A 27,340-nucleotide genomic window follows, 5' to 3' on the forward strand; every position below is an offset into this window, starting at 1 on the left:
ACCAGGGATACAAATTCATTGCAGATGAGCTAAAGACAAGGACTCATCCTGCAGGGCCAGGGGGGTGACTTTGGTGAGTGCTGCAGGATGCCTGCTGCCTGGACAAGAGCTCTGCTGGGGGCTTCCCAGGAAGGGTTAATGCCAAATGTCTCCTGCAGAAGCTCCCTGTTGGTAGTGCTGAGCAGAGGCTCTTCACATGCTCACAGCTGGATTATGCCTCTTAAAAGCCCCTCTGCTCTGCTCTGCTCAGCCCCCACCTGCAGTACTGCCTCCAGCTCTGGGGCCCCCAGCACAAGAAGGACTTGGAGCTGATGGAGAGGCTCCAGAGAAGGCCACAGAGATGATCAGAGGCTGCAGAACCTCCCTTGTGGGGACAGCCTAAGGGATTTGGGGCTGTTCAGCCTGGAGAAGAGAAGGCTCCAGGGAGACCTCAGAGCAGCCTTGCAGTACCTGAAGGGCTCCAGGGGGAGTGACAGGACAAGGGACAAGGGCTTTGAAAGTGGAGCAGGGGACATTTAAGTTGTGGCTGCCTCCTGCCTGGAGGTGTTGAAGGCCAGGCTGGATGAGGCCTTGAGCAAGCTGTGCTGGGGGGAGGTGTCCCTGCCCATGGCAGGGGCTGGAACTGGATGAGCTTGAAGGTCCCTTCCAACCCAGCCCATTCTGTGAGTCTCCATCTGCTGTGCTGTTTCTCTTGGGCTGTTCACTCTCTCCAAGCAGTCTCAGAGGCTTCCCACACACAGGGAGCTGGAGGCACATTTGTTGTCCTAGTTCTAGAAATGTCTGTGAACAGAGGGGCACAGGGAGAGGGTTCAGAGCTGTCTTCCTGTCCTCCTCCAGGCTCTGTCTGCTCTGGAAGGTGCAGCTCACACTTGCAGGACTGTTGGGATGCTCTTGGGTGATGTATTTAGAGCCCAGAGAAATCTGAAGGATGTGGAATGTGGATGAGCTACAAAAGCCACCAAGTATGGGTTTCAGCTGGGCAAGTCCAGGCCCAGGGGTGTGCTCTCACCACATCTTCCTCTGGTAGCTGCAGATACCCTTGCCCAGATCCAGCAGAGTCCCTGGCAGGTGGTGGGAGTGGGAGCCATGTCCCCCTTTGCATGGAAGCAGCTGCTGAGTGTTGCTCCATTTTTGTGGCTGCTGGTTTAGTCCCTGTGGCCCAGACAAAGAGTGTCCTCCTGAAGGGTCTTCAGGTGACTTCTGGCATTGAAAACTCCTGGTGATCCTCACTGTGCATGGCAGAGGCACTCAGAGAGCACATCCCAGGAACTGCAGGATTTCTCCCCATGGCACAGACCCTGCCTGGAGTCAGGGACCAAAGGGCCTCTCCTGACTTGCAGGATGGGAACTCTGCCTCCTCATTCCCTCCATGACCAGCAGCCTCTTTTCCTTTGTCTTTGGTTAGCAAGACAAAGGATGTAGCTGGAGTAGGCTCAGGTACCACAGAGCTACCAACCCCCTCCTCAGAGCTCTGAGTATCACATTAGTGACCTGCCCACAAGCTCTTGGGTGCCCAGGAACACAGGACAGCCATGCAGGTGACCCAGCCAGGCCGTGGCAGTGCTCCTGGCTGTGGGCTGATGCTGCTGGAGTAGGCTCAGGTACCACAGAGCTACCAACCCCCTCCTCAGAGCTCTGAGTATCACATTAGTGACCTGCTCACAAGCTCTTGGGTGCCCAGGAACACAGAACAGCCATGCAGGTGACCCAGCCAGGCCGTGGCAGTGCTCCTGGCTGTGGGCTGATGCTGCTGGAGTAGGCTCAGGTACCACAGAGCTACCAACCCCCTCCTCAGAGCTCTGGGTGTCACATCAGTGACCTGCTCACAAGCTCTTGGGTGCCCAGGAGCAGAGGACAGCCATGCAGGTGACCCAGCCAGGCCATGGCAGTGCTCCTGGCTGTGGGCTGATGCTGCTGGAGTAGGTTCAGGTACCACAGAGCTACCAACCCCCTCCTCAGAGCTCTGGGTGTCACATCAGTGACCTGCTCACAAGCTCTTGGGTGCCCAGGAACACAGGACAGCCATGCAGGTGACCCAGCCAGGCCGTGGCAGTGCTCCTGGCTGTGGGCTGACGCTGCTGGAGGAGGACTGGCTCGGTCAGGTGGCAGTCAGAGGTGTGGAAGGGACCCAAGAGGCTCCAGGAGCCCGTCCCTGGGGCGAGCAGGCAGAGCAGGTCGGTGCCGCGGGCTCGGCGCAGCCGCAGCCGCCGCAGGTCCCCAGGCAAGGGCCCGGAGCGTGGCTGTAGTGGAGAGCAACCCTCCCAGCAGGCACAGGGCCTGGGGGCTGGCTGACTGTGCAGGCACTAGTTCTGAGTGTTCACATCCAGAGTTCTCTCGATCTCCACTCTTCGTGGCAGTGAAGACCCAGGGGAGCCAGTCCAGCAAGAAGCCTCCGGCCGCCATCAACCGCTGCTCGGCGCTGCTGCACCGCGGCCCCGCCGCCGGCGCCCCCGCCTCCCAGGCACAGATGTTCCGCGCCCCCAACTCCGCCTCCCCCGGGAGCAAGGCCATCACAGGTACCAAATGCCCTTCTGCCATCAGCTTCCTCGGCTGCCTGCCGGCCAGGCCCGCCCCGGCTCGGCCTCTGGCCCCTCCTGGCCTCGCTCTGCTCAGGGCCCTCCGGAAAGCCGCCCCCGGGAGCGGCCCCGGGGCTTCCATCCGCTGCCACGCTGCAGAGGCAGGGCTGGCAGCCCTGGGGCTGGGGAGTCTGGAGGAGAGGAGGGTGAGAGGGGACCTTGCCAATGTCTGTGAAGGTCTGAGGGGTGGGTGTCAAGGGCCAGGCCCCTTTTGGTGCTGGTGCTTTTGGGCAGGGAACAACAGGGACAAGCTGGAACCCAGGAGGCTCCACCTCAGCAGGAGGAGAGACTGCTTGGTGTGAGGCTGCTGGAGGCCTGGAGCAGGCTGCCCAGAGAGCTTGTGGAGTCTCCTGCTCTGGAGAGCTTCCAAAGCCACCTGGCTGTGTTCCTGGGTGAGCTGCCCTGGGTGACCCTGCTCTGGCAGGGGGCTTGGACTGGATGATCTCTGGAGGTCCCTTCCTACCCCTGACACTGGGTGATTGTATAAAGCTGTCCTTCAGCAGCAGTGTTTGTGACCTCTTCCCAGTGACAAGTTGGTTTCAGCATCATGCTAACCATGAGGGACAGCAGACCCTGGTTCAAATCCTGGTGTCACAAACTGGAGAGAGCTTCCTGACAAGGACTGGCACAGTCTGGGGGGGGTTTCCTCTGCCATTTAGAGTTTGTTTCCCTCGAGGTGCTGTTTGCAGGGCTGTGCCTGAGGAAGCCAATTGGAGTGCTGGGGAGTGTCCCACTCTCCACAAGAGCAGCCAAGAGAGAAGCTGGGCTGCAGCAGCAAGGTTATTGCCACAGAACCATTACAGAAGTAGTGGAAGACTCAAGTTAAGATTGATCCTCCTGGCTCCTCCTGGTTCCTCCTTCCACACAAGCTCAAACCTTAAACAAAGGGGAGTAAAATAAGTAATAATCCCCAAACCAAACAAGAAAGCAAAGAGCAGTGAAAAATACCTGCTCATAGCTGGGATGAGAGCTGTGGAGCTCATGTGTCACAGAATCAATGAGGTTGGCAAAGACCTCAGAGATCATCAAGTCCAACCTCTCACCCAAGACCTCCTGACAACTAAACCATGGCTCCAAGTGCCACATCCAAGCCCCTCTTGAACACCTCCAGGGATGGGGACTCCACCACCTCCCTGGGCAGCACATTCCAGTGGCCTTCAGGTAGTTGTAGAGGGCAATGAGGTCTCCCCTGAGCCTCCTCTTCTCCAGGCTAAGCAACCCCAGCTCCCTCAGCCTCTCCTCCCAGGGCTGTGCTCCAGACCCCTCCCCAGCTTTGTTGCCCTTCTCTGGACACCTTCAAGTCTCTCAATGTCCTTCTTGACCTGAGGAGCCCAGAACTGGACACAGGACTCAAGTTGTGGCCTCAGCAGTGCTGAGTACAGGCAGCAGGGAAGCTCTCAGATCCATGGAATTGAGAGATCTGTGTTCCACCTCAGGACAGAAGAAGGTTCATCAGCTGGTGTTTAAACCCCCCTCAGGTGCCTGGCATGGATTGGTGCCCAGCAGTGGCTGTGGTGGGAGAGGCTGCAGCAGTAAGGAGGCTTTTTCTCAGGTGTCACCAAGCCCCAGCTGCCAGTGCTGCAGAGCAGGGCCTGGCTTCCCCACGCTGGGGAGCCCTGGGGCTCCATGCTCCTGCTGCACTCCTCAGCCATTTGTGTCAGTTTGTTGCTAACTTGAGGTCCACCCAGTTCAACCCAGCTGGGAGTTCAGGCTGAGAAACCTTCAGCTTGCAGCAGCTCCTTCCAGGTTCCTCTCTCCCCCAGAAGTGGGGAAACTGGGAGCCTCTGGTCAGAGGCCAGATCCAGCTCAGCAGTAGTGGGAGATGGTTTCCTGAAGGCACTTTCCCTCCCCCCACCTTGGCTTACCAAAAAGTCTCAGCAGCATTGGGTGAAAACTTGGAGCTCTTCTCTGTGTGCATGGAGGAAGGAATCACATCATGCTTGAGCCTGGCAGATTGATCTTCTAGCCTGGAGGTCCTCTCCTGCCTCGCTGCTGGCATCATTTCCATGGTGGCTTTCCAAGCAGTGTCTTGAACAGAGCAATCTGAGCAGCTCCTGAAGGTTGTGGTAGAAAGGCACTGACCACAGCACAGCCTCCAGAAGGGGCTCTCCCAAGAGACCTTCCACAGGGAGCTGGATGGTACCAGAGGCAGTGAAGCTGAGAGCCCTGGGGCTGTTCAGTCTGGAGAGGAGAAGACTGAGAGAGGATTTAATCAATGTTTATAAATGTCTGAGGGCTGGGGGTCAGGAGGGAGGGACAGGGACAGGCTCTGCTCACTGTGCCCTGGGACAGGCCAAGGGGCAATGGATGGAAACTGCAGCACAGGAGGTTCCACCTCAGCATGAGAAGGAACTTCTGCACTGTGAGGCTCACAGAGCCTTGGAGCAGGCTGCCCAGAGAGGTTGTGGAGTCTCCTGCTCTGGAGCCTTTCCAGCCCCATCTAGATTCCTGTGTGCCCTGTGCTGGATTCTCTGCTCCTGCTCTGGCAGGGGGTTGGACTTGATGGTCTCCAGAGGTCCCTTCCAACCCCTAAGCTCCTGTGAGCTGTGACCTCTCCCCTGGCAGTGTTTGCACAGCCACTCCAAGAGTGGCACCTCCTTGGTCTGTGCAGGTAACTCTGCTTTGCCAAAGGGTCAGGGTCAAGGAGAGAGGGAGAGAAACAACCTGTGCCACTGCCCTCCTGTGTGGGAAGGACTCAGCAGGACCAAGCAGATGAATTAAATCATTTTGTCCTCATGGCCAGCCATGATTTGAACCTGGGGCTCTTGCATCCATGCTGTTGTGCTGCCTTTTTCCCCTCTCTGCCATCTGATTTTAGCTGCCTTTAGCTGCTGAAGGGATCCTGCAGGAAGGCTGCAGAGAGACTTCTCCTGAGGGGGTCTGGAGCCAGGCCAAGGGGAAATGGTTTGGAGCTGAGGCAGAGCAGGGTTGGAGTGGAGCTGAGGAAGAAGTTCTTCAGTGTGAGGCTGGGGAGACTCTGGCACAGGCTGCCCAGGGAGGCTGTGGCTGCCTCCTGCCTGGGGGTGTTCCAGGCCAGGCTGGATGAGGCCTTGGGCAGCTGAATCTAGCTGGGAGCTGTCCCTGGGCATGGGGGGGTTGGAGCAGATGCCCTCTGAGCTCCTTTCCAACCTGAGCCATGCTGTGATTTTCTGGTGACTCAAGGCCTCTCACTGCAGTTATTCCTCTGGCAAGGGCAGGGGACTGGGTGATGCCTCCAGTGCCTTTTCAGCCCTGTTTCATGTGCTTCTGTTTTCACTGGCTTTGGCTGCAGTTTGCCTGTTCTCCTGCATTTTTAAGAGTCAGGAATGTAGGAGACTGGGAATTTGAGCAGCCTGCTTAGGACTTGGAAGGGTCCTAGGGTCCACTAGGGACTGGCTGGACCAAATCTGATGACCTTCCTGCAGTTCAGGTCTCTCCTAGCCATAAGCCACAGAACCAGTGTGTCTGAGCCACACCAGCACAGGGAGGATGTGAGGCTGCAGGGAGCTGAGGCCTCTTCCTGGGAGTCCTGGCAGCAGTGCTGGCCCCACCAGGGGTCTGCAGAAACAGTGAAACAACAACCTGACAGCAGAGCTCAGCAATCCCTGGCACTCCTGGAATGAAGGGATCCTGCCCTGCACCTCCATCCCTGTACAGCCTGCATGGGCTGAGCCCAGCAGAGCCTTCCAGAGCTGTGCTCAGGTGAACCCAGTGGGTGACTGTGGGCTCCATGAGTGAGTCCCTTGTGTAGGAGTCGTCTCTAGCATAAAGCACAGGCCATGCCCACTGCTCTGGCCAGTTCACCCTTCATTTATTTACCTCTGGGTTACCCTTTGAGCCACCACAGTAAGTCCCCCTGCCCAGCAGAGCTAGCTGAAGGGATGAGACCTCACCCTGAACTGTTGATCTTGTGCTGAGGGACACCAGCTTGAGAAGGCTGGGGGGCACCCCAGCTCTGCTGGGGGGCACCTCAGCTCTGCTGGGGCCTTTCAGGTCACCTGCAGCTGCTGCCAGGACCAGAAGCCACAGCTGCAGGCTGGAGGAGCTACTGGGCAACTGCCCTGCACTGTGTGGGCAGCAAGTGAGGTGCCAAGGGCAGGGGCTGGCAGCTGACTGCAGGGGATCAGAGCTCCCTGCTCAGCCTGGGGAAGGCTGCAGTGGGGAGCCCACTGCTGGCAAGCACAGAGGATGTAGCAGAGCTGCTCCAGACAGCCTGGGCAGGCTCTGAGACAGCCTAAAGGCTTCTGCTGGCACCTGGCAGGGAGGGTGGGTAGGAAGGGAATGCAGATTACTGGGAGGCAGAGGGAGGGCTGGCCCAGTGCTTCTGTAGGTGACACACTGGGTGTTGTGGTAGGGCCCAGACCTGGTCACCTGCCAGAGGCTTTAAGGGCTGCTTATTGCCTTGAGGAAGAGTAAGGTAAGGGTTGGGGTTTTTTGCAGGGGAGCAAGCCATGACCCTTCTGGTGCAGTCAGGCTCCCTAAGAGCCAATCCAGGGCACCTCAGCCAGAAGGCTCTCAAGAAAAATCCCTTCCTGTTGTCTCCCCAGTGAAGCTGGCCCTGTGGCCTCCACAAGGAGGTGTTTGGCCTTTCTGCTGTGTCCAGGGGCTGCAGTTCCATGGAGGAGCAGCTTGCCTTGCCTCCTGTCTGCATGGTCCTGCATCCAGCATTGACCAGTCACCATCCCTGCTCTTTTCTCCACCCAGCAGAAAGTGCTTTCAGCAGGAGAGTGGAAGGCAAAGTGCAAAACAACTTTGAAGAAGCCAACAGCAATTCTCAGAACTCCAGTGGTAAGTGTGGTCCCTGCCTGCTGCTGCTGCTCACCACCTCCTGCTCTCCACAGCAGGACTCAGCTGCCAGCAGGCACTGTGCAGATGGTTGGGGAATCCTCTGCAGGCTTGCAGCTGCCCCTCCTGGGGCAGTGTCCTTTCCTCACTCCTCCCCTGGGTTCCTGGCACTCCAAGCCTGCAAGGGAGGTGGTGGGAGGGATCCTGCTCCCAGGGTTTACCAGTGGGGAGCAGAGATGCAGAGAAAAGGGAGCACAGGGGGAGACCCAGCAGTACTTTGTGCTTTTGTCTGTGCATCCTGGTGAAGCAGAGCTGTTTGCAACAGGCAAGGGAAGGTTAAGGACTGGGAACAAAACAGGAGGTTGCATATCACAGTGATGCTCAGCCTGGCAACTGATTTACACCTCTGTGGAAGCAGAGTCCCAGCTGCTTGTGAGGTCCTGAAGGGTCACAGCATGCTTAGAGATGGGACCAAAACCCACCTGCTAGAGAGAAGGAGGACTTCCTCCACTTCTGGAGCTCACTTGAAGGCCAAGTGGGAGTAACTAACCAACCACTGGCCTAGACACTTTTGATCTGGTTCAGCACTTGCTCTGGTTCAAGTGTTTTTGATCCTAGACACTTTTGATCTGGTTCAGCATGTACAGAGTTCTCCTGGGATGTCCTTTGTCCTGCCTCTGTGTCCTGCCTGCCTGCCTGCCAGTGGGCCGTGGCCATTCTCTGGTGTTCCCTAAGTGGAGCACAGCAGCTGGAGCCTGGGGAGTGGGATTTTGGCAGCTTGATGCAGAGATAAATAACATAGCAGCAGAAGAGGCTGGCTCACTCCATTCCACAGCCACTCAGGAGCTGCAGAACATGTGGTGCTGGCCAGGCCTGGGCTGGCCAGGGAAGGGAAGGGATTTCTCCCTGGAGCAGGTTACACAACAGCTACTGGGGGGTGGTGGCTGCCTCTGAAGCAAGCAAAGGGCTTCCTGGAAGGAACCCTGTTAAAAATGAATGAAGTGGTGTGGGAAACCCCACATGGGGGTGAGAGGGCCTGGGGGAAGTGATCCCTTTGTGTTCTGGGGAGCAATCCTGTACTAACCTGAGCATTCTAACCCCACAATTGCAGCTGCTCACTCGGGGACAGAAAAGCCTAAAGAAAAGAGGTGTAAGCAGAACCCAGCAGGTGAGCTTGTCTCTATCTTTCAGGCCCTTGTTCTCTTCAGTTCTCTCCCACTTGGGTAGCAGCAGGTGAGGAGGCCTTAGGGGCTGGCCAGGTGTGTCTGAGGGAGCCCAGCCAGGCTGGTGGACACCACACAGAGCAGCTGAGAGCTGCTGGCCTGACTGGCTGCTCTGACACTTGCCCCTCAGCAGCTCTGCTCCTCCTGGCCTCTCTTCTGGGGTGAGGGGTGAGTGCTTTGTCAGAAGGGTTTCAAAGCCTTCCAGTGCACATCTTCAAATGCCAAGCTGCCATCTGGGACTCCTCTGGGGCCCTTGGAAAGCAGCAGCCTCGGATTGCTCCTTTTTGCTTCCCATCAAGCCCTGTGTAGCCTGCAGAGGAAGGACAGCAGTGCTGCCAAGGGAGCTGCACTGGCAAACCTCCTGGCTGCAGACCTCTGGTGGAGTTCTGCAGGAGGGGCAGTGAACCTGTAGGCTGGCAGGGGCTCCAGGAACCACTGCCAGGAAGCAGACCCAGAGTGGCTGCACTGAAGAGTCCAAGAGTTCAGCTCTGTCTGCACTGCTGTGAAGCTCTGCCCCACTGTGCTGTGCCCCATCTCAGCCTCTCCCTGCCATCTCCTCCTGCCAGCTCACTTCACACTCATTCATCTGAGTCCCTTTCTGTCTGAACTGCAGCATTTGAAGCACAGGGATAAAAGCCCCCAGGAAAATGCAAACCAAGGCAGACATTCTTACAAATGGAGTGGTGAGCTTGCTGTGATTTTGCTCATCTTGGTTCACTGCAGGAAGTGCTTCTGTCTGCACCGTGTGCACAGCTTGGCTTGGTGGCTTAGTCCAGAGCCTGGCAGGCTGCAGGGGAGTTGCAAGGTGCTCACCTAAATGTGGAGCCAGAAAGCCTGAGCTTCTCTGGAGAGGGCTCAGGAGAGTTGGGCTCTGGTTGGAAGCAGCTGACACACTCCTGAAAGCCAGACTGGGCCAGGAGGATGCATAAACATCTTCCCTTTTCCCCCTCCTGCCCCCTCCTGTCTTCCCCAGCCCTTTTCCCCCTGCATCTTTGCTCATGCACCAAGCCATTTCTTTGTGCTCTCAGGAGTCAGGGTCAGTGTTCTCACTGCCAGCAGCCTGAGCAAGCCTCACCAGGTCAGGCTGTGACTGGCAGGGGCGGTGAGAGGCCGTGGAGGCTCTGCAGGCATCTGTGTGTTTGGGTGTCCAAGCAGAGCTCTCAGTAACTCCTTTCAGAGGAGCTGGCACGTCCTCACCTCCCTGTTTTCCTTCTTTGCAGGGCTGTGTTGCATTAGGAGGGACAGACTGTTCAGCTAAGTGTTCACATGTGTGATAAAAACTCTTGGGAGTAATTCTGGCCTCGTTGGCTTCTCCTGTGCTCCAGCCAGCAGCTTGTGCACAGGCAGGGAGGCAGCTGGTGCTAATGTGCTGGAGAATGACAGAAGGATGGGCACATCCATCCTCCCCACTCCCATCTGCTGCTTGTCACCACGCTCCTGCTGCTGCAAAGAATAATCCCCAGGTTTGGGAGGTGAATGTAGGTCCCAGCTGAGCAGGGTGGGAGCTGTGGCTTGGCCTCGGTGCCCTGAGCCACCTTCTCCCTGTGGAGCTGTGCACAGGCTTGGTGGCAGAGGCAGCAGGGTTCCAGGCCACCCAGCTGGGGACACTGTGCCCCTTTGCTCTGTCCCCATCCTGATCTGCAGTTGGGAGGGGGGAAGAGGACAAGCAGATCAGGGTCTAAAGCCACCTGAGATGGACTTGAATGCAGTGCTGTGGGGAGTCCTGAGTGGGGACTGGACAACTGGAATGGAGGCTGCTGGATTCCAGATGCCTGTTCCCTTGTCTCAGTGAGTACCTGGTGTCCTTACTGGGTAACCTGGCACCTTGCTGCCCAGGACCAGCAGCTCCTGTTCTGCATGGTGAGCCCTACCTTGTGCTTGTGTTGCCATCTCCTAGCAGGAAGTCCATCTCCCAGCAGGGCATGGTGGAGCCACAGAGTGGATGGAGAAGAACTCTTCTGTCATCCACCTGATGCCTGGGAGAGTGTCCTTCCTCTTCATGGGCAGGAGTCTCCACAGCCCCTTAAACCTGCTCCTGGATGAGGCCTGGAAGTGTTGTGGTGCTTGAAGAAGAATCTGCTGAAATGTGCAGGTGGCTTCCTCTGCTGCCTCTGGACCACAGGCAGCCAGCACAGGCCTCAGCTCTCCTGGAGCTTGTGCTTATTCACTGATGAATTAAGCAAGGTCCAGAAAACAAAGACCTGAGCTGACCCTGCAGGCTGGAAGTGGCTCCTTGCAGTGCTGTTAACCATCTTGGTGGTGGTCATTGCACTCAGCCTTGACTCAGGGAGAGGGTTCCTGTGCCAAGCAGGATTTGAAGGCCAGCTTGCAAAAGCTGGTGCTGAGCAGCCTGAGCATAGCAAGGAGCAAGCCCCAGAAAGAGGCACAGCCAGGTGTGGTGCTCAGTGGTGAGGGTTCACTGCCCTCCTCTTCCAGCAGGCACAGCTGGGGTCTGCAGGCCTGGCCCTGCAGCACTGTGGTCTGTGAGCACCCTTGGGCCAACCACTCAGCTCCTCAGTGCTGAGCAAGAGCTGAAGGGCCAAAAAAGAAAGCTGTCTGCACCATGCAGGTTAGCATGGAGCCAGCTGGGTGTTAGCATGGAGCCCCTGGGCTCTTCCTCCTCTGTTGCTGGCTCTTTGCAGCCCAGTGACCACAGAGCCCAGCTGCCTGGATTGCTGTTGGGAAGGTCTGACCTTTAGGGGGGCATTTGTGGTGGGTGAATGCAGCTCTAATGTGCAGGGCATAATCATTCTTGATTATGTGGGGATCTTCCCAGGACTGACCAATATCTAATGAGCAGGCTCAAGGGCATGGGGCCAGACTCTTGTCAGTGGTGCCCAGGGACAGGACCAAGGGCAGGGGGCACAAACTGGAACCCAGGAGATTCCATCTGGACAGGAGGAGGGTGCTGGAGGCCTGGAGCAGGCTGCCCAGAGAGGTTGTGGAGTCTCCTTGTGTGGAGAGCTTCCAACCCCCCTTGGCCATTGTGCTCCTGGGCAAGCTGCTGTGGGTGCCCTGCTGGAGCAGGGGCTTGGTCTGGGTGAGCTCCAGAGGTCCCTCCCAGTCCCCACCAAGCTGGGATTCTGTTAGTTCCCAGGCTTTTGGATCTCTCTGTTGTCCCACTTTTGTCTGACTCAGAAAGCCCCAGGCACACCACCACCCATCCCTAACCCAGTTCTTCAGTTCTTTAGTTGAGAGCAGCACTGAAGAAAGAGCCTTGGGGGTGCTGGGTGCTGAGCAGCTCCCCAGGAGCCAGCAGTGCCTCCTGCAGCCCTCAGGCAGCTGTGTGCTGGCTGCAGCCAGAGCAGGGTGGGCAGCAGGGCAGCAGAGGGGATTCTGCCCCTGGGCTCTGCTCTGCTCAGACCTCACCTCCAGCCCTGCCTCCAGCTCTGCTGTCCCCAGAAGGACACAGAGCTGCTGGAGTGAGGCCAGAGGAGGCCACAAGGATGCTGCCAGGGCTGGAGCAGCTCTGCTGGGAGCACAGGCTGAGGGAGCTGGGGCTGTGCAGCCTGCAGAAGAGAAGGCTCCAGGGGCACCTCAGAGCTGCTGCCAGCACCTGAAGGGATCCTGCAGGAAGGCTGCAGAGAGACTTCTCCTGAGGGGGTCTGGAGCCAGGCCAAGGGGGAATGGTTTGAAGCTGAGGCAGAGCAGGGTTAGAGTGGAGCTGAGGAAGAAGTTTCTCAGTATGGAGTGTGGTGAGACTCTGGCACAGGCAGCCCAGGGAGGCTGTGGCTGCCTCCTCCCTGTTGAAGGCCAGGCTGGATGAGCCCTTGAGCAACCTGGGCTGGTGGAAGGTGTCAGCCCCTACAGCAGGGGGCTGGAACTGGATGATCTTTGAGGTCCTTTCCAACCCAGACCATTCTGTGATTCTGTGCCTGCTGCTGCTTCCAGCACTTTGTTCTATGGCTCTGTGTCAGAGCTGCAGGAAGATGCAGTTCCCCTGCAGTTCCCCTGTGATTCCAGCTCAAGGCACTGGAAACACTGGGGGAGAGCTCTCAGATGTTTCCCTTGCAGCTCTTCTGCATTTGTTTTTCATCAGGCTGTGGGCAGAAGTGTTGAAATGTGGCTCTGTGCTGGTGAGCAGAGAGCTGCCTGGGGGCCTGCTCCCTGCACAGCTGAGCTGGCTGCTGCCTTTCACTGCAGCACCAGCAGCTCAGGCTGCTTGCTCTTCAAACTCCCTGGAAAGAGCTCTCAGCTCCTGTTCACTCCTGGCCTCAAACCAGGCTCTGCTGTTTTCTCTGGCTTAGATGTGGCAAAGAGAGTTAACATGGGAATTGGAGTGATTTATTTAACCTAAGCTCCAGGGCTGGTGTTTGCTCTGTCTTGGCTTCTGTAGGCCTTGTTCACTGGCTGTGTCTAAAGCACTAACAGAAGCCTCTGAGAGCCCTGGGGAAACAGGTCTGAAATGGCAGAGCCACCTCTGAGTCTTAGCTCTGTGTGGCTCAGGAGATGGAAGAGGCTTCAGCACCTGCTGGTGCTTTAGGTTTCACAGATTCACAGAATGGGTTGGGTTGGAAGGGACCCTGAAGCTCATCCAGTTCCAAGCCCCTGCCATGGGCAGGGACACCTCCCCCCAGCCCAGCTTGCTCAAGGCCTCCTCCAGCCTGGCCTGGAACACCTCCAGGGAGGGGGCAGCCACAGCCTCCCTGGGCAGCCTGTGCCAGGGGCTCCCCACTCTCAAGGATTTCTTCCCAATCTCCAGTCTCAGCCTCCCCTCTCCCAGCTTCAATCCATCCCCTCTCATCCTATCACTCCAAGCCTTTGTGTGAAGTCCCTGCTCAGCTGTCTTGTCAGTCCCTGTCTGTAAAGGTGTCTGCAGAGAGCCTGGGCAGGCAGTGAGGTGAGGTGGTGGCAGAGAGGGCCATGGCCCACTAGGGGTTGGGTTTTCTGGGCAAGGGGGGTTCTGGGGAGCAGGGGGGGTTCTGGCACCCAGTGCACCACAGGCATGGCTCTTCTGGGGAGGAAGGCTCTTTGGTGCTGCCAGGAGAATGAAATGCCCCTGCCTGGGGATGCTGCAGTGCTTGGGGCTCAGGCAGCTTGCAGGAGGCTGTTGGCAGTGCCCTGGGGTGGGTGCTGCAGCTCCAGTGGTCCTGAGTGCTTGCAGTGGATTTTCCTGTGCCTCCACCAGCAGTCCCTCTGTTGTGGGAGAACCTGGGGAAGGAGTCAGAGTGCTCTGAGCTCAGCTGGCTACAGTGCAGCCCTTCTCTGCTGGCAGGCAGAACATCTTCAGTGATCTCCTCCTCCTCCTTCCAAACTTCCCAATCTTCTGTCTCCAAAGAGCTGATCAGCACCAGGGTCCTGGCTCAGCACAGTGAAGCCTCTGGAGGGAGCACTGCAGCTTCAGAGAGGAGCAGCTCTGAGAGTGGGGTCTGCTGCTCTGCATGGCTGGCAGTGGCAGGAGTGGGAAGCACAGCAGCAGCTGGCATGGCTGCAGAGGAACCTGTGACAAGTGGTGTCCCTTAGGGGTCCCAGCTGGGACCAGTGCTGCTCAGTGTCTTCATCAGTGGTACAGACAGTGAGGCTGAGGCACGCTCAGCAAGTCTGCAGATGACACCAAGCTGAGTGGGGTGGTTGGTAAGAGTGAAGGAGGGGATGGGAGCTGTGCAGAGGGACTGTTGGGGTGGCCTGAACCCAGGTGGGGTCTTCTCTCTGGTAATTACAACAGAAATCTGAACCATTCTCACCTCTTGTTCATTTTACCACAGCCATTTCCCCACTGATCTCAACAGGAGCAGCCAGTCCACCTTAGTCCCCCTGCTCCTGAAGTTCCTCCTGTGTCACTCAGCTGCCCAAGTCTTCCTTCTTTTTTCCACAGGCACAGCTACTTTAGTAGGGTATTCCCAAACCTCCTCCCTGCAGGAAAGACACAGAGCAGCATCACAAGCCAGTACAGCAAGCTGCATGAAGCATTGGGTCCTGCTGCTCCAGATGGAGCTGGCTCCATCACTGCAGAGCTGAGGTGCAGAGTGGTTCACCTCACAGCCTGGAAGGGAAGGAGGAGAGGACCTGGCCTGAACTTGAGCCAGGGGAGGCTCAGGTTGGAGAGGAGGAAAAGGTTTTTTTGCTGCCAGAGTGGTCAGGGATTGGCAGAGGCTGCCCAGGGAGGCCCCATGCCTGGAGGTGTTCCAGAGACCTGGGGCCATGGCACCTGGGGCCATGGTTTTAGGTTGGACATCAGAGGAAGTTCTTCACAATGAGGGCGGTGAGACATTGGAACAGGCTGCCAGGGAGGTGGTTGAGGTCCCATCCCTTGAGACATTCAAGCTCAGACTTGCTGTGGCCCTGGGCAGCCTGCTCCAGTTGGAGATGTCCCTGCTGCCTGCAGAGGAGCTGGACAAGATGCCCTTGGAGGGTCCCTTCCAACCTGCTGCACTCTGTGACTCTGTGACTGGTGTAGTGGCCATGGTGGTGTTGGGTTGATGGTTGGACTGGATGATCTTTGCCTTTTCCACCCCAAACAATTCCATGATTCTCTGATTGTCTAAAGCTTACATGAAGCACTCCTGGTCTCTTTCTGTGTTTCTCCTTGCAAGCTTCTTGTAGCCATGTGCTGACTTCTGACCCGAGATGGACCTCTCCCAGCTTGCAGCCAAGTCAGGCTTGTGCTTCCCTGTGGCTGGGTTCCTCCATCCTGGCTGCTGCTGCTGCTGCTTGTTCAGTGGTCCAGGTAGCTGCAGGCTGCTGAGCCATTGTAGCAGCAGACCTTGCCCTCTGTGTGCCAGGCATTGTCTGCAGAGTTGTTCATGTGCCACAGGCTTGCATTTGGCTGTTCTGCTCTTAGGAGACAAAATACCACAGAGGAGGTGGTGGCAGCGATCTGTCCAGAGTTGTAGGAGACATCTGCAATGCTGATGTGTTTCAGCCCCTCTAGCTTGATCCTGCATCTGTCACCTGAGGCACTCCACTGATGCTGTTTGGACCCAGCAACTGCAGAATGCAGTGGAAGAAAGCACTTTCAACTTCCTTGTCAGGAGAGAACTGAAAGTTCTCTTCCAGCTCACGAGGGAGCTCTGCACCCAGCTCTTGCCTGGCTCCAGCTCATCCACATTGCTCTGGCAGCATAGCTTCCTGCTCTGCTTCTCAGCCTTCTGGCTCAGCTCTGATTCCTGGGCTTCTCCCCCTCCAACTCTGCTTACCCAAGCAGCTTTCTGCCACCAAGGCCAGCAGCACTCAGCAGTCTCCAGTCTCACTGCACCTGCTGACTGTCACAACCCCCCACACCCCCTGAGCACCCTGTGGCACTTCTCCATGCCCTACTGAGCAGCAGGATTCTGCACAGCCCAGTGCTCCTTGTCTTGCTCAGGAGAGGCAGCAGAGTCTGGAACTGGGCAGGACTGGATATGAAACGAGCTCAGCCTGCTTTGCTGTCAGGCTTAGCCAGAACAAGGCTGTGCTTAGAGCAGCCTGCAGCAGGCATCAGCTAGGTCAGCCTGCAGCCCCCCACGCCCTGCTGCAGCACCCAGCAGGTGCAGGAGCTGCCCCTCTGCCCTCCAAGGGCAGCAAAGTGACAATGTGAGGCCCAGCCCAGGAAGCAGTGATGTGCCCTAAGGCCTGCCCAAGTCACAGCCCAAGGCCCCGGGCTCAGTGCTAAGGAGCTGCCGTGCCAGGCACAGGAGGGCTGAGGTGAGGCCCCGGCCCTGAGGCACAGCCCCGCTGCTGTACAGACTGAAGCATGCACTTGTGCTGCTGCCCTGCATACTCTGTGTAATTCTTCTGAACTGATCTCTCCCAAACAGAGCCTTACACCTGTGGAGCTTGTGGAATCCAGTTCCAGTTTTATAACAATCTCCTGGAGCACATGCAGTCCCACGCAGGTAAGCTGGGCGCCTCGCCTCGCCTCCAGCTCAGCTTCTGTGCTGCTGCTGCCTCACCTTGCCCCTGGTGTCTGTCAGTCCAGCTTTCTGTGCTCACCCTTTCCAAAGCCCCACTGCTGCCAGCTGCAGAGGCTGGGGCACACAGCAGTGGCTGCAGCAACAGGAGGCTCACAGGAAGCAGCACTGCTGTCCCTAGGGAGAGAGGAATGGTGCCCTGCCAGCAGCAAGCACGCCAGAGTGCCCACCCCAGACTGCACACTGCCCTTGCCCACAGGGATCTAGGGCCTGCTCCTGGCATGGCCATCCATGGGGCACTCCTGGAGCAGATGAAATCCCTGCTGCAAGAGGGGCACTTCTCACTGGAGCAAATGAAGCAAAGCTGCTTGCAGGGCAGCAGGGCCTCTGCCCATGCCTGTTGCTCAGTCTTGTCCTGTGCTTGTGGCTCCTGGAGTTCTCCACAGGACTGAGATGTGTTCTCAGAAGAAGAATTTGATATTTCAGCAGCTGTGTTCCTGCCCCTCTCAGCTCTCTTCAGAAGAACCATCCAAGGAGTTGCTCCACTGCTCTGTTTCCAAGCCACCTTTTTTGTTTTCCAGCACAGCAGAGGCAATTTTACCTTTGCAAAGCCCAGGCAGTTCCAAAGGCAGCAGCCAGAGGATCCTAAAATGTAGATCCAGGATTATTAAATGAAGATTGAAGTTCTTTAACCCAGCTTTCCAAATCAGTTCACCTTGGCCAGTGTGGCACTTTCCACCCCCCACAGCCAGCCCTGTGCTCTCTGGCAGGCAGCTGCTCTCCTGAGGCGCAGGCTCAGGACTTGCGTTTGCCCTCCCTTCATTGGCAGGCCTGAGTGGCACTAAAGGACACATGGCTGGAGGAAAAGCCTCTCACAGTGAGTCAGAGATTCAGAGAATGGGTTGGGTTGGAAAGGATCTTCAGAATCATCCAGTTCCAACCCCCCTGCCATGGGCAGGGACACCTCACACCCACCCAGCTTGCTCAAGGCCTCATCCAGCCTGGCCTTCAACACCTCCAGGCAGGAGGCAGCCACAGCCTCCCTGGGCAGCCTGTGCCAGAGTCTCCCCAGCCTCACTCTCAACAATTTCTTCCTCATCTCCACTCTCAGTCTCCCCTCTCCCAGCTCAAAGCCATTGTTCCTCATCCTGGCACTCCCAGCCCTTGGCCAGAGTCCCTCCCCAGCTCTTCTGGAGCCCTTCAGGTGCTGGCAGGCTGCTCTGAGGTCTCTTTTTCTCTTGTGTATAAGGTCTGGTTTCCTCTTCTAGATCATCCCATCCTCTGCTTTCATTCTGCCAGGCAGAACAAAGGGCACACAAAGCCTTCTCTTCTCCAGGCTGCACAGCCCCAACTCTCCCAGCCTGGCCCCACAGGGGAGGGTCTCCAGCCTCTGATCATCTTGGGGCCTCTGGACCCTCTCCAGCAGTTCTTGTGCTGGGGGCACCAGAACTGGAGGCAGTGCTGCAGGTGGGGTCTCAGCAGAGGAAAGGGGGAGGATGTCCCCCCTCATCCTGCTGGTCTCCCTGCTTTGGATGCATCCCAGTTCTAACCAGAGTTCCAGCTGCAGTTCCCATCTTGTGGTGCAGTTGTAGCCCTGACGCTGCGGAGTGTCCCTCGAGCTCCTGGGCTGTGCAGCTCCGTGCCTCTAGCCCAGGTCTCCCTGGGCAGTCACCCTGCAGGCCCGGTGGTTGTCCAGCAGCCACTTCACTGATCACCTTTGCAATGTGAGGAGACATGTCAGGGCTTGGGTTTGAGGTGGGGGGAGTTTGGGGGATGGTGTGGAGCGATTGGACCTCGCGAGGCTCCGAGGGGCGGCGAGGCTGCGCCCGGGGCAGTGGCTGCCATCCCTCTGGGGGCTTGGGATCTCTTCCTGGTGCTTGTTAGTGGCAGCCTCTGCTTGCCTCCAGCTGCACCCTGACCATCCTGTTCCTTGCTCCGGTCCCTGGTGCTGAAATGCTGCAATTTGAGTTCTAACTCTTGGTGATAGCAGAGGAGCTGCAAAGGCAGGGCCAAGGCTGAGGTGCCCAGGTGGGGAGTGGCAGCTCCCTGCAAGGTGTGAGCTCTTGAAACTTCTAAGCTAGTGCTGTCTGCAGTCCCTTCTCTCCTCCTTACAAATGAGCCATGGCCCCTGGTTACCTTGGACACAGAGCAGGGCTGGAGGGGGCAGGTATTGCTGATCTAACTCGTGTCATGTCAGCAGAGATCCATGCCCAGGTGAATTTCCTCTCCTCAACCCAGGATTGCCCCTGTTGAACTCTGTTTCCTCATCCCTCCCTGCTCTGTTTGTAAGTCACTGTCTCCTGCTTGGCTGCTTCCTCCAAGCTGTGTCTGACAGCAATCTTACCCAGGTCTTATTTAAGTGCCTTCTCCAGGCCTCACCAAGGCCATCCCCTGCTGTGGCATCCCTGTGCCTGGTGTTTGCCTGTCTGTGCTCCTTCCTCTGGAGCAGCAGCAGCCTTTCCTCCAGGGCTGTGCAGCTGGGAGTGACCATTGTGATGTTTGCTGCTGTGTGCTGAGGGCAAAAAAACTGAGAGGTGGGAAACCTACAGAGAGCTTTGGTGGATGTCTGCTTTTGGGTGTTGAATTTAAGGAGAGCAGCAGTGGAGATGACACAGGGCCTGCAGCTCCTCTGGTTACAGTTTGCTGTCTTTTAGCCTGTCAGAGCCTGGGGATTTCCATGTCCCAGAACCAGCATCAACACCACCTCTCTGAAGTGTGGGGCTGCAGAGACCTTGCAGTAGTCAGCAGAACTGGTGGCACAGGATCCACACACTGGGAACTCTGCGTGGTAGGGGCTTGTGTCCATAGCAGAGGTTTGCACTCCTCACTCCAAGAAGGACATTGAGAGGCTGGAGCAGGTCCAGAGAAGGGCAACAAAGCTGGGGAAGGGTCTGGAGAACAGGGCTGGGGAGCAGCAGCTGAGGGAGCTGGGGGTGTTCAGCCTGGAGAAGAGGAGACTGAGGGAGACCTCATTGCTCTCTACAGCTCCCTGCAGTGAGCTGAGGGTTGAGCTCTTCTCCCTAGTCTCAGGCTATGGAACAAGAGGAAGTGCCTTGAAGTTGTGCCAGGGGAGGCTTAGGTTGGAGATGTTGAATGATTTGTTTGCTGCAAGAGTGGTCAGGCACTGGCACAGGCTGCCCAGGGAGGTGGTGGAGTCCCCACCCCTGGAGGTGTTCCAGAAACCTGTGGCCATGGCACCTGGTTTGGTGGCCATGGTGGGGGTGGGTTGCTGGTTGGACTTTTCCAACTGCACCAAGTGTCTGATTCACGTGCCTGGCTCAAGCAGTGTTTCATCATGGGGATGCAGGGATGAATGAGTCCACCTGAGCCAAATCCTCCCCCAGTTAATGTGTTCAGGAGTCCAGTTTGGGTTGCCATGACTGATGCCAAGGGCTCATCTCTTCCAGCTAAATGTGGTGCATCCACTCCCACAAGTGACTGAAGATAGGAGCCTGCTGCTGGCCTCCAGGAGCCAAAGCAGGGACATCCTGGCTCTTGAGTCATTCAGAGGGCTGTGCCTGGAGGCTGGGAGGTAATAAGGAGAGATTATAGCTCCATAAAGCAGCTCCACAATGAGAAGAAGCAATTAGCATGTAAATTGAGTGCTGGAAGGCAGAAGGAGAACAGCAGAACACCAGGCAGAGGAATTTGTTCTGTAATTACAGTGTACAATGTGCAGCCTGGGCTCCCTTTGGAGCACTTTGTTCAGGCTGAGTGCTGCCACATAAAGCCCTTCCTGCAGTCTGAGCTGAAAAATGAGAGGGTGGCTGGGCTGAACCTGGATTAAGGGATTGGAGGCATGAAGAGAAATGAAAGAGCCATGACCTGTGCAGCTCACAGGCTGCCTGAACAGGAAGATGAGGTCGAAATGTACAAATCCCATTCGTGCCACGTGGAATGGCAGCAGACACCTGGACACAGTGAATCCCCCATGATGAAGTGGATAAAGAGCTGGGGAGAGGAAGTACAGAGGGGTTCTTCCCACACCTCAGCCAGACAAGGAAGGGCCTGAGCTCTGAACCAAGTCAGTAGGCACCGTCCAGCAGTTCCCTTTGCCTGCCCACAGGTGTTTGGAGCTGAGGACCCTGGTGGCATGAGCCCAGGAGCCCCAGGCAGACGCTGGGGCAGAGGGGATGTGCTGGACCTGGTCACTGGCATTCACTGGAGCACCTCCTGCTCCTCACCTCTCTTCCACACCTGCGAAGCCCTGCCCTGTGCTGCAGCCCTGGGCACACCTGCAGGCAGTCCCTGACTCTGCCTGGTTCTCTCATATCCTGGATTGCTCTTAGGTACTGATCCAGCCTGTGGCCAGTGCAGTGCCCAGACCTAAAGCTGGCCAGGCTGTGGCTGTCCATCAGCAAGGTTTGTGAGTGCCCCTGCAGTTCATGTGCAGAGCTGTTCTGATTTGAGTGGACTTGCCTCTAAGTAGGAGGGCACTGGAGTTTCATCACATCATCTCTAGCTGCTTGCTGGTCTCCCTTCTGCCCCAGGCCATGGCCACACACATGAAGGAGAGCAGCTCAGTCCTCTCCTGTTTGTTCTGAGGGGCAGCCCCCAGCTCTGCCCAGCAGCAGCTCAGCCTGGGCTGCAGAGCAAAGCTCTGTGTGTGCCTTAATGAGACATTCCTGCTGGGTGCTTTTCCCTGCATGCAGTGTGCCCAGGCCATAGATACTGCCACCTGAGCTGAGAACCTGGACTCCTTTGTAGTCAGTGGAGATGAAGTCATTGACTCTACTACAAGAGGCATCTGGTTCTGCCTGCAGAATGAATTCCACTCTTGAGGCAGTTTTCCACCACTGAGTGTAGAAGGAGCTCTAAAGGCCACTTCTGGAGGTGTGTCTGTTAGAGAAGGGCCATGAGGATGGTCTGAGGGCTGGAGCTCCTCTCCTGTGAGGACAGGCTGAGAGGCTTGGGTTTGTTCAGTCTGGAGAGGAGAAGGCTCTGAGGAGACCTAATTGTGGCCTTCCAGTATCCAAAGGGTAGGAAGACTGGGAAGGGCCTTCTTAGGGTGTCAGAGAGTGATAGGACTGGGGGGCATGGAGGGGAGACTCAGATTGGATGTTAGGAAGAAGTTGTTCCCCATGAGGGTGGTGAGAGCCTGGCACAGGCTGCCCAGGGAGGTGGTGGAAGCCTCCTGCCTGGAGGTGTTTGCAGCCAGGCTGGAGGTGGCTGTGAGCAACCTGCTGTGGTGTGAGGTGTCCCTGCCCATGGCAGGGGGCTTGGAACTGGCTGAGCCTTGAGGTCCCTTCCAACCCTGACAGCTCTGTGATTCTGTGATATCCAAACTGAGGTGAGCTGAGTCCATATGTGGTCAGTAAAGGGCCTGTTCAGTCTTCTTTGGTTTTAATTCCATCCTTCTGTTCAGTCTTCTCATCAGCCTCTCCATCCTTCTTCATCTCCCACCTCTGTTCATTGTGCACTTCCTTGTTGCTTCACAGCCTGTTGCAGAGCAGAGTTTCATAGTGAAGCAAACCAAGAACTAGAAAATTCCCTCAGGGGGTGCACAGGAGAGGAGAGAACAGGGATACAATGCAGAAGTCACTGCTCCTGCCTGCATGTGCCTCACAGATCCATCAGGCTGGCAGAGTTGAGCCCACTGACCTGCACAGCAATGGGAGTATGACCACAAAGACAGTCACAGACTGCATCAGGTTGGAAGGAACCCTCAAAAGTCATCCTGTCCAACCCCCTGCAGGCAGCAGGGACACCTCCAACTAGAGCAGGCTGCCCAGGGGCACATCAGGTTTGACCTTGAATGTCTGCAGGGACAGGGCCTCAACCACCTCCTCCCTGGGCTGCCTGTGCCAGGCTCTCCCCAGCCTCACTGTGCAGAACTTCCACCTGATGTCCAACCTAACTCTGCCCTGCTCCACTTTCAAACCATTGCCTCTTATCCTGTCCCCACAGCCCTTCTGAACAGTCCCTCCCCAGCCTGCCTGTAACCCCCTTCAGATATTGAAATGAAGCTCTGAGGTCTCCCCTGAGCCTTCTCTACCCTGACCAGCCCCAACTCTCCCAGCCTGTCAATGTGCTTCAGCCCTGTGGCTGTTTTCATGTCCCTGCTCTGGCCCTGTCCCAGCAGGTCCAAGCCCTCTGGGCAGCTGTGTCTTTGCAGCCATAGGAAGGAGCAATCTTTGGTCACAGCCCAGAAGCTTGAGTATTTTCTGTTTGCAGTCTGAGGCAGCAGTGAGTGACCCCAGAGGAGACTGCTGCTGTCCCTGGAAGCTGTGCATGAAGGCTGCAGTAAATCCTTAGCTACAGAGGAGCTGAGCATAGCTTGAAAGACAAAGTGCTGAACTGTGGAGAACAGGGAGGCCACCAGCAGTGTAGGAAGAGGCAGGGAGGCTGAAGAAGGGTCGAGGTTGGTTTCATTCCTTTGGGTCTGACGTGAAGGCAAAGTGCACAGGGCAGGCTGCACAAGGACCTGCAGCTGGTGGGGAGACACTTCTCCAGGTGTGCTGCTGGCTGCAGTGTCACTGGTGCACAGAACAAGCCATTGGCATCTCAGCCAGAGGCTGGGAGGTGATGGCTTACAAGTCCAAAGCCACTCTCGAGGTTTCTGAGGGTCCTCTGCCGTCTTACTGCAGAGTATAGGTTGCTGTCACTTTAGTTAGGGGAGCCAGAAGGAGAGGCTAAGCAGATGGGTCCTGATCCCCTTCTTTGTGCTCTGAGTGTTCTCTTCTTGTGCTTCTAACACCTCCTGTCTCTTAACCCCACAGCTGACAACGAGAACAACATTGCCTCTAGCCAGCCCAGGTCACCTCTAGCTGTTGAAGAGAAGTGGAAACCTCAGCTCCAAAGAAACAACACCAGCAACAGTACGTAGCAAAGCTTCCTTCCCCCAGGCCTGCTGAGCCTCTGGCTGCCAGAGAGGCTGCAGCAGGGATGGGCATTGCCCAAGGCCCTTGGCCTCACCCAGCTGCACTTGATTTCACCCAGAGCTCCTGTGCTGCCCTGCAGAGCTGAACAGAGCTCCCACTATGGCAGCACTCCTGTGCAGAACCCACTGGGAGCCCTGGGGAGGTGGTTGGAAAGCGTTGGGAGGAAGATTCAGAGATTCAGAGAACAGTTGGGGTTGAGGGAGCCTTCCAGATCATCCAGTTCCAACCCCCTGCCTTGGGCAGGGACACCTCCCACCAGCCCAGAGTGCTCAAGGCCTCATCCAACCTAGCCTTCAACACCTCCAGAGAGGGGGCAGCCACAGCCTCCCTGGGCAACCTGTGCCAGAGTCTCTCCAGATGCATTTGGGAACTCCTGGCAAAAGTTGCTGATCCCAGATCAGACTTCCCAGACTGGGGTTAAAACACCAATCCATGGTGAGACATGGCATGACTCCCTGTGCTGGCAGGCAGCATCTGGCCTTAGCCCCAGCTTGCCCTGTAAGCTTGTTCCTCATCATGTGGAGAGGCCCACCCTGTGGGCAGTCAGTGCCAGAGCTGGGCAGCCTGGGGCATGGGGCAGCCTGGGGGGTGGGTGTAGTGCTGTTGTGTCGTGGTGTGGCCAGGGGAGAAATTGAGGTTGCCCAAAAATCAGCCACAGAAAGTGGGGTTGCTGGAGTTCAGAGAGAGCACCTAAAGGGGGGCTACAAGAAAGCTGGGAAGGAACTTTTGCCAAGGGCTGGGAGTGCCAGGATGAGGAACAATGGCTTTGAGCTGGGAGAGGGGAGACTGAGACTGGAGAGGAGGAAGAGATTCTTGAGTGTGAGGCTTGGGGAGACTCTGGCACAGGTTGCCCAGGGAGGCTGTGGCTGCCCATCCCTGAAGGTGTTCAAGGATGAGGCCTTGAGCAAGCTGGGCTGGTGGGAGGTGTCCCTGCCCATGGCAGGGGGTTGGAACTGGGTGGTCTTGAAGGTCCCTTCCAACTCCAACCATTCTCTGAATCTATAAAGCTTGGTCCTCAGCACTGTTTGAGATGGTGGAGGAGGTTGTGTGCTTTGCTGAAGCAAATGCCTGTCCCAAAGCAGAGGCTGCAGGCACAGCAGTGGGAAGCTGTGCAACCTTCCAGCTGGGCAGGCTGGGTGTGGGCAGTGAACTGTCTGTGTGAATCTAACTTCCTTAGCTTGTTCCTCAGTGAGCACCATGGAGAGGCCACTGGTTAGAGGCATCTCTGGCAGCTGTGAAGGCACACAGGGAACAGATGGCATTGCTCTGTCTCAGTCCCCACAGCAGGCAGAGCGCACAGCTGAGGTCCTTTGCTGCTCTAAGCAACAGCAAGACCTGGAGGTTCCTCTTCCAGAAGCCCTTGAGGGAAGAAATCCAGGGCTGGGGAAGCCTCTTGCACCGTCTGGGCTCGTTCCACCTGGCGGGTTTGTGCCGCAGCGGGGCGGTGCTGACGGGCTGCTCTCTGTCCCTCCCTGTGTCCCGCTGCAGCGCCGCCGAGCGGCTCGGTGGGGAACAGCACGATCCCGGAGAAGGAGAGGCAGAACATCGCCGAGAGGCTGCTCCGGGTGATGTGCACCGACCTGGGCGCCCTCAGCGTGGTGAGCGGCAAGGAGTTCATCAAGCTGGCGCAGACGCTGGTGGACAGCGGCGCTCGCTACGGAGCCTTCTCCGTCACCGAGATCCTGGGCAACTTCAACACGCTGGCGCTCAAGCACCTGCCCAGGATGTACAACCAGGTGAAGGTGAAGGTCACCTGCGCCCTGGGCAGCAACGCCTGCCTGGGCATCGGCGTCACCTGCCACTCGCAGAGCGTGGGGCCCGACTCCTGCTACATCCTGACGGCCTACCAGGTGGAGGGCAACCACATCAAGAGCTACGTGCTGGGCATCAAGGGCGTGGAGCTGCGGGAGAGCGGCGACTTCATCCCGCACTGGGTGCAGAACGTGCTCTCGGAGTTCGTCATGTCGGAGATCAGGACGGTCTACGTCACGGACTGCAGGGTCAACGCCTCGGCCTTCTCCAAGGCGGGCATGTGCCTGCGCTGCTCCGCCTGCGCCCTCAACGCCGTGGTGCAGAGCGTGCTCAACAAGAGGACGCTGCAGGCCCGCAACATGCTGGAGGTGATCGAGCTGCTGAACGTCTGCGAGGACCTGGCGGGGTCCACGGGCCTCTCCAAGGAGACCTTCGGCTCCCTGGAGGAGACCTCCCCCCCGCCCTGCTGGAACTCGGTCACCGACTCCCTGCTGCTGGTCCACGAGCGCTACGAGCAGATCTGCGAGTTCTACAGCAGGGCCAAGAAGATGAACCTCATCCAGAACCTGAACAAGCACCTGCTCAGCAACCTGGCGGCCATCCTGGCGCCGGTGAAGCAGGCGGTGATCGAGCTGAGCAACGAGAGCCGGCCCACCCTGCAGCTGGTGCTGCCCACCTACGTCAAGCTGGAGAAGCTCTTCACCTCCAAGGCCAACGACGCCGGCGTGGTCAGCAAGCTCTGCCACCTCTTCTTGGAGGCGCTGAAGGAGAACTTCAAAGTGCACTCGGCGCACAAGGTGGCCATGATCCTGGACCCCCAGCAGAAGCTGCGGCCCGTGCCGCCCTACCAGCACGAGGAGATCATCGGCAAGGTCTGCGAGCTGATCAACGAGGTGAAGGAGTCCTGGGTGGAAGAGGCGGAGTTCGAGCCAGCCACCAAGAAGCCTCGGGGGGCAGGGGAGGCCACGGCAGCTCAGGAGGAAGATTGGTTCGGGAAAAACGAAGTCTACGACTACTTGCAGGAACCTCTCTTCCAGGCCACCCCTGACCTCTTCCAGTACTGGTCGTGTGTGACCCAGAAGCACACGAAACTCGCCAAGCTGGCCTTTTGGCTCCTGGCGGTGCCCGCCGTGGGGGCCAGAAGCGAGTGTGTAAATATGTGTGAGCAGGCTCTCTTGATCAAGAGGAGAAGGCTGCTCAGTCCGGAGGACATGAACAAGCTCATGTTCTTGAAGTCCAACATGCTTTAAGACTTTCTTTTTTTCTTTTTTTTTTTTTGGGGAATAACAACAAAAAAAACAAAATAATAAAAACACAACAAAAACACCAACACCACACCAACAACAAAAAAAAGCAACTTTTCAAACACTGTTCCAAAACAAAACACACACAAAGGATTTTTTTTTTAAGTTCTAAACACTGTGGACCTCATTATGAATGCCCCTGGAAACCAAGTGCTTTTTTATATATATATATATATATATATAAAAATATAAATATATCTAAAGATTAAGTTGGAAAGGAAAAGCTGAGCACAGGAAAAAGAGAGAGAGAGAGAGAGAGAGAGAGCAGCCCCCTGCCAGGCCTGTGCTGCTTTCCCTACCTCAGCGTGTGGACTTGACAGACTCTCTGACGTTTTCAAGTGGGCAGACAAATGGGAGGCTGATGTTCTAAAGTCTTCAGGCAGCTGAGATCTAAAAAGTGACTTGAAGTTTCTGGGTTTTATTTTGTTTGTTTCTCCTCCCACCCCTACCTTTCCTCTCGTCCCCCCCCCCCCCCCCCAGGGCCATCTTGCCGTGGATAATCAGACGACAGCCGACACCCCCCACCCCCCACCCCCCTCAGTTCTGCGCTGGACTTATGGCTTAACGCTGCACCTTGAGGGCATTTGTCTGCAGCCTTCTCGCCACGCCAGCGGGGCAGCTGTGGGTTTAGCGGCAGCAGCAGCTGGAGGAATTAGGAAGGGAGACCTTAAGGCTGTGGTTTTAGTTCATTTTTAGCATCTGGACCCCCAAGAGCTCTTCCTCTCTGCGTCCGCTCCCAGGCCGGAGTTGCCCCTGCTAGCCAGCGCTGGTCAGTCAGGTTTCGAGCCCAGAGCAGTGGTTCCTGGCAGAAAATCTCGGACATTTGTTACACTTCTTGGGTTTGTTGTTGGGTGGTTGTTTTTTTTTTCACAGCACAACTTCCTCCCTGAATTCCCAGTGCAAATTCTCTGCCCGTCAGAGCTTCTCCAGCTTCTCGAGCAGCCCATTTGTGATTAAACACCGACCTCAAACCTCACAGGAACCACAGCAGCTAGAAGCCAGGAAGAGCAA

General features: G+C 57.0%; 1 protein-coding gene across 1 annotated transcript in view; it reads left to right on the plus strand.

The window, feature by feature from the left end:
• The window catches only part of ZNF618 (zinc finger protein 618), a 166,603-nt gene extending 140,327 nt beyond the window's left edge, over positions 1-26,276 (plus strand). The window contains exons 7-13 of the mRNA XM_054174189.1: positions 2,010-2,115; positions 2,301-2,516; positions 7,260-7,343; positions 8,452-8,508; positions 16,300-16,377; positions 23,112-23,210; positions 24,762-26,276. Of these exons, the coding sequence (XP_054030164.1) occupies positions 2,010-2,115; positions 2,301-2,516; positions 7,260-7,343; positions 8,452-8,508; positions 16,300-16,377; positions 23,112-23,210; positions 24,762-26,275 (2,154 nt within the window). The 3' untranslated portion in view covers position 26,276. The remainder of the gene's footprint in view (positions 1-2,009; positions 2,116-2,300; positions 2,517-7,259; positions 7,344-8,451; positions 8,509-16,299; positions 16,378-23,111; positions 23,211-24,761) is intronic.
• Positions 26,277-27,340: the final 1,064 nt, after the last annotated feature.

This window comes from Dryobates pubescens, chromosome 29, assembly GCF_014839835.1.
Source record: "Dryobates pubescens isolate bDryPub1 chromosome 29, bDryPub1.pri, whole genome shotgun sequence".
In the NCBI taxonomy this organism is placed as follows: Eukaryota; Metazoa; Chordata; class Aves; order Piciformes; family Picidae; genus Dryobates; species Dryobates pubescens.